Here is a 6304-nt window from a genome sequence, read left to right on the forward strand (position 1 = left end):
TCCACTAAATAAGATATGTAAATAAATTATATGAGTATAATAGTGAGTACTGAACATTTAGTAAGACTATACACTAAAATATTTATCTTTAGACATTACAAATTATATGTATTTTTAAAATCTTATATAAGAAACCCAAAGATAAAAATAGGCTAATATTTAAGAAAATGTTATATAGAATGAGGAAGTTGAGGAAAGGTGGAAGAAGGCAAAGGGGGCCCTGGCTGCATGGTTCAGTAGTTAGAGCGTCCGTCTGGTTCCTGGGTTGCAAGTTCTATTCCTGGCCCTAGGGCTGAGTGGGGGAGGCGACCAATCGATGTGTCTCTCTCACATCAATGTTTCTTCTCTCTCACCCTCTCTCAATCCCTTCCACTCTCTCTAAAAAATCAATAGAAAAAAATATCCTTGGGTGAGGATTAAAAAAAAGAAGAAGAAGGCAAAGGGAGATAAATGTGGACAAAATTGGGCGAAGGGTGCACAATGCAGTATGCAGATGATGTCTTGTTGAGTTGTACACTTGAAACCTGTATGGTTTTGTTAACCAATGTTACCCCAGTAAACTCAATAAAAAAGACCAAATACTCAAAAGACTTCAGGGTTTAATAAAGTAGAATTCATTTTTTAAAGTTTTATATGAAATGAATTAAACTAAATATTTTTAAATGGCCAGTTAGTATTCAACTGAGGACATGTGACGTACTTTGTGCTATTTTCAGAATCATTCTGTAACTTTGAAATGATTTCATAATAACTTTTTTTTTTGTAAAAAGACCACTTACATAACAATGGGAGATTTTCTGTTTTGTTTTTGAGGTTTCTTGTTTGTTTTTGCCTGGGATATGGATTTCCAACCCTATCCAATATTAAGAATTGCATAAGGTGAAAGATTTATAGGATCTGAAAAGGAACTCTCATTTACTGCTACAGGAATGTAAACTGGTATAGCCACTATGGAAAGTAGTATAGAGGCTCCTCCAGAAATTAAAAATTAGAGTTACTGTATGACCCAGCAACTTCTCTTCCAGGTATCTACCTGAAAATCTTGAAAACATTTGTTCGCAAAGATATATGCATCCCTATATTCATTACAGCATTATTCACAGTGGCTAAGACATGGAAACAAAGTGTCCTTAGCTAAATGTCTAGATAAAGAAGATGTGGTACATATATACAATGGACTACTACTCAGCCATAAGAAAAGATGAAATAACTGCCATTTGCTACAGCACAGATGGATCTTGAGAATATCATGCTAAGTGAAACAAGTCAGACAGAAAAGGTAAAGAACCATATGATTTCACTCATATGCGGTATGTAAAACTGAAAGTAACAAATGAACAAGCCTGAAAAACAAACAAATCTCATAGACACAGATAACAGTATGGTGGTTATCAGAGGGAAAGGGATGGGGAATAATAAAGGGTATTGGGGGCCAAATATATGGTGATGAAAGAAGATTTGACTTTGGGTGGTGGGCACACAATGCAATATATAGGTGATATATCATAGAATTGTATACTTGAAACCTATATAATTTTATTAACCAATGAATTTAATTTTTAAAAAATAACTGCATAAGGAACTTAAATGCAGATTCTCAGATATGACTCCAATTTACTGAACTAGAATCTTCAGAGTCTGGAAATATTAATGTTAAGAGTCTGTTTGATGTGGCAAGTTTAGAAAATATTGCCTGATAACCTTGACAACAAATTTTTAAAAATAAATGAAATAAGACAAAAAGAAACAAAAATAAAATAAAAACTACAATAAACAAGGTAATAGTGTTCTTGGACACATGAAAAAAACAGGAATGCTCATTCATTATAGAATCAAATTGGAACAATATTTTTCAAGACCAATTTCTATGACAATTAAAAGCATCCAAAATATACGCATAGCCTATGGACACAGACAACAGTGTGGTGATGGCCAGAGGGAGAGGGGTAGGGGCTGGGTGGAGATGGGTAAATGAGGAGGGGGGAATGGGGGACATCTGTAATAGTATCAACAATAAGAAAATAAAGACATCCATAGTAATATACAGCAATGACAGTTCTAGGAATTTAATACTCTCATATTATTATTTTAAAAAACCATGTACAAAGAGTTTCGATTAACACTGTCTCTCATAGATAAAACTACAAACATCCCAAAGTTCATAAATATGGGAATCGATGTGTGTGTGTGTGTGTGTGTGTGTGTGTGTGTGTGTGTGTGTTGTCTTTATTTTAAAGGAAAATATTTGGACTGATTTACAGTAAAATCTGAATAGTATATTTCTTGAGGCAAGGATAAAAGCAAATATTTTCCTTCTACCTCTTCTGTATTTTCTCATTTTACTGAGGGATTTTTCTGGCACCTTGGGGGCTTGCTCAACCTAGGCAAAGGACAACTCAGAAGTGCCAGAGATTTTAGCATTCTCAGGGTAACATGCACTAATAAAGACCTGCATCTGTGGATAAACATTCTAGATTTGCAACGCTGATTGGGATAGTTCTGAGGAGCATTCTACCTGGTTCCTTAGACTTAAGCAAAATTGGGCCAGTTGTCTTTTGCCATGTCTGTCTCTGGTGTTATATTTCTAACAACTTTTTCATCCTAATATTATATACAAAATTATTTTTCCTATATATTATTTTCAATGGTTTTATGTCTTTTTATCTAATCATTTAATGTCTGTATGTAAGTGTATAACAAGAATACAGCACTTTATTATTTTTTTCCAGATAACCAATTATCCATCACCATTTCTTCAACAATATAACCTCTCCCCACTAATTCAAAATATTTCAATCAGATTACTAATATTTCTCTTTATTTGAGTTGGACAATTGGCTTTCTTTTCTGTTTCATTTTTTTCTATATTTAGTCTGGCATAATATTTTTAATATTGTAACTTTACAATACTTGTTAACTGTCAGTATAACTTTCCCAAATAATTGTTTGAAAGACCTCAGTGTTGCTCTAATTTAGAGGCCATGTTAGAGGCTTGTTGTAAAGTTGTACTAATGTAATTTAGAGGAGACCATAAGTTTGTCATAGGCTCTCAAGATCTGAAAATCCACCAGCAAGAATCTATTAGGAAAAAAAAGACTCTAATTATTAGACACCTGCCTCATCTCATAGAAAGACCACACAGAGATCCTTCCTAAGAGGAACCACTAGCTTAGCTTTCTATTTCAAAGTCCTTAAAAGGGGAAGGGGTGCTGTCTGAAGGGTCTATATATATAGAATGTTTCAGCAGCAGATACTGGTTGCCAAGATTTTACAACTTGAATCCTATTTTTCAACTGAAAATAATAGTATTGTCTAATTATAACAACTAAAAGATTAATGCATGCCAATGGAAACCAAAACAACCACCCCCTTTAAAAATCAACAGAAAGGGAAACAATTAAGCTGAAAAAAATGTTAATGTTACTTCCTACCTGTTTTCCAGACTTCCTAGCCTCACCCCCCTTCCCTGCTCTGGTTTCAGTCTGGGACAAAACCAGTAAGTCCTGGTGAGTGGAGGGAAGAGAAGTTGGCTTTTCATAATATAGAAGAGAAAGAAACAATTCTTTAAAAGTTCCAGCAGAAATCAGGGAAAAGGGCAAATACAAACTATAAAATATTATGGCCCGATTGGTTTCAAAGATTGCTAAATAGAGGGAAATATAATAAGGCATGGGCAGTAGCCTGCGGTAAGGATGGGATGGTGAAAATGAGGAGAAAGGTGGCCCCGCCATTCTCCTGCCCCCACCCTCCTGCCGTACTGCAGGTATGATCCATAATTCCGGATCTGAGCTCACAGTGACGTAATTCTTACGAGACGTAATGCTGACGCGAGGGTTAGTTTCTCCTCCTACTTGCGGTGTGAGAGTCCTTTGTAGCTGTGTGTCTGCTCACTATTGCCTTCAAAGCGATCCTGTAGCCCAGGGAAGGAGGAAGTCCTAGAAGCTGTCTCCGATCCACTGCAGGTTGGTGGGCGCTGACTGGGGGAGGGGTGGCAAAGGGCAAAAACCAGATTGGGTCCTGGACTAGATTCTCTGTACCCCTCCCCCGATGCCCACCCGTTTGGTGCAAGAAATGGTTGATATAGGGAGGGGCCAAGAGTTGGAATTGTGTACCAGTTCGGATCTTCAGGAGATGGGTGATTGGGCGACATCTGGAAGGGAAGAATGAGAGAAGGGGTTATTGAGGAATGGGCCAGGCAACGGGAGGGGGGCATAACCATGAAATCAGGTTGGGGATGACGGGCTCCCCAACCGGTTTAGGCCTCCGTTACCGCCATCTCTTCACCCTTCGTCCATTTTTGGTGTCTGAAATGGTGGGCTGCGGGAACCGTGTGGGGATGGCGCTTGCTGCAGAGAATATAGGGAAAGGTATTAGGCCTGGAAAATAGGTCCTTTTTGCAGAGGAGGCAGTCGAGTGGGCGGGTTTTTAACTGAGGGATCTCGGCAGAGAGTGCGAAACTGTTTCAGGTCTTTGCGGGTCGGTGTAATCGTGGTCGCTGAGTGTGCCCTAGGGCAGGCATGACAAAGCGCTGAGACTGAAGCGGGTCCAGGTTTGCATGCCCTCGCTATTCTGCTCCCTTCGTCCATCTTGATACATAAAATGATGGGCAGTGAAAGGCCACTGGGTCTCAGAAGGTCCTGGCTGATACCCAGACTGAAATTCTTTATGAATAAACCACGTCGCCGTGCAGTAATCTCTTCTGACTACTACCCCGCCCCGAAAAGTTATCCATTTGTGTTCAAGAAATGGTAATTAGGTGACGGGAGGGACAAGACAGTGGGGTAAGGGACCTAAAGAATAGGTAGCACTGGTTTGGAAATAATCATTGATTACAATGCCTATTTCTGGAAGGCGTGTTAGGGCATCACTGGAGGGGAAAAGAAGCCGTGAGACCGAATGAAGGAGAAAAGGATGGTGGCAATGCTTGACTAATAAGCAATGAAGCTGTCCTTTAATCAAGTGATCAGTCCTGGCCATTGTATTTCTGTCTGCAGGTCTCTAGGTCCTTTGGTGCAGCAGATATCAAGGCTAAGAGAGGAAACCTGCTTCTGATCCCTGAAGGTAGGGGAGTGCCTGGGATCCTAAAATGTAGGGGTATCAGGGATTAGAACAGAAACTGGGGGACTCAGTCTTCTGTGCCCGAATTAAGAGCAGGAGAAACTTGTGTAAGTCTTTAGAAACTGGGTCTGTGGCTGGTGAGGGAAGAAGGAGGGGCAAACTCGGGCGCCCCTGGAAGGCTTATCAGGATTTCTGTTCTCTCAACCACTGTCCCACCCACCACTTGTCCTGCGTTTTTGTGTGAGGACTGGCCTAGGGAAGGATTTTCAGAGAAGGTGGTGGGCTTTGGGGGGCAGGGCTGGATCTGGGGCGACCCCTAGAGGGCGCGCCAAGTCTCTCAGATGGGGAAACCTTTGCCTACACAGGGTTCTGAATCAGATTGTTACAATGCATTGAATCCTTGTTTTTTAATCTCCTAGAAAGAAGCAGAAAAACAACAACCTCAACATGGAAAATGTCCCCAAGGAATGCAAAGGAGGTGAGCAGGCTCCAGTGCAGAATGAAGAAGAAGCCCGCCCTTTGGGAGGTGGTGAAGTCCAGGAGCCTGGAGGAAATATTAGAGAGGCTTGGGCTCCACCTGCCCAGGATTTTAGAGAGGATATGCCAAATAGGCTTGTCAATAACATTGATATGATAGATGGAGATGCAGATGATATGGAACGGTTCATGGAGGAGATGAGAGAGCTAAGGAGGAAAATTAGAGAGCTTCAGCTGAGGTACAGTCTGCGCATTCTTATAGGAGATCCCCCTCACCATGACCATCATGATGAGTTTTGCCTTATGCCCTGAATGCTGAGGTTAAGAATAATAAACCCCCTACTTCCCACACTTGCATTTTTTGATGTACCCATTATGGTGAATCTTTGGTGTTTTTTATTTTTCTGATTGGAGATTTCATTTTGATGTAGTCTGTAACTTTTTCTGTCAGCAGGGGAGTTTCATTAACTTGCATGGAAAAATGGTTAATAAATATCACAAAGTTAATAAAGCAGTTTAAAAAGCAGCTTATAGATATACTATCTCATTTAAAAGCATGCATATTACATATATATCAGAGTGTGTTTTTTATTTTGTTTTTCTATTTTTTTTCAAAATAAATACACATGTATTATATGTATCAGAAAACAAGTAAGAAGCAAAGGACTTGTCAATCATCTTATGAAGGGAATGCATACAATTAAATACTTGAGACACAATTTAAAGACATTGATCTTTTTAATACATATATTTTATTGATTCTTTACAG

The 6304-nt window shown here is 39.4% G+C and overlaps 1 protein-coding gene across 2 annotated transcripts; it reads left to right on the forward strand.

Annotated features, from left to right (window-relative positions):
• The first annotated feature begins 3826 nt into the window (after nt 1-3826).
• BEX5 (brain expressed X-linked 5) lies at nt 3827-6061 on the forward strand. 2 transcript variants are annotated; one of them, XM_036305971.1, is made up of 3 exons: nt 3827-3962; nt 4995-5061; nt 5478-6061. In XM_036305971.1, exon 3 carries the CDS (start codon nt 5506-5508, stop codon nt 5845-5847), a length of 342 nt encoding a protein of 113 aa, XP_036161864.1. In that variant the 5' UTR covers nt 3827-3962; nt 4995-5061; nt 5478-5505; the 3' UTR covers nt 5848-6061. The 2 variants fall into 2 exon arrangements, with proteins under 2 accessions (XP_036161864.1, XP_036161865.1); XM_036305972.1 differs by lacking the exon at nt 4995-5061 and having other exon boundaries at nt 3836-3962.
• Nucleotides 6062-6304: the final 243 nt, after the last annotated feature.

This window comes from Myotis myotis, unplaced genomic scaffold, assembly GCF_014108235.1.
Source record: "Myotis myotis isolate mMyoMyo1 unplaced genomic scaffold, mMyoMyo1.p scaffold_m19_p_4, whole genome shotgun sequence".
Taxonomy (NCBI): Eukaryota; Metazoa; Chordata; class Mammalia; order Chiroptera; family Vespertilionidae; genus Myotis; species Myotis myotis.

Coding starts and splice junctions, on each gene's coding strand:
- BEX5 (XM_036305971.1), top strand. CDS start 5,506: ATGGAAAATGTCCCCAAGGAATGCAAAGGAGGTGAGCAGGCTCCAGTG.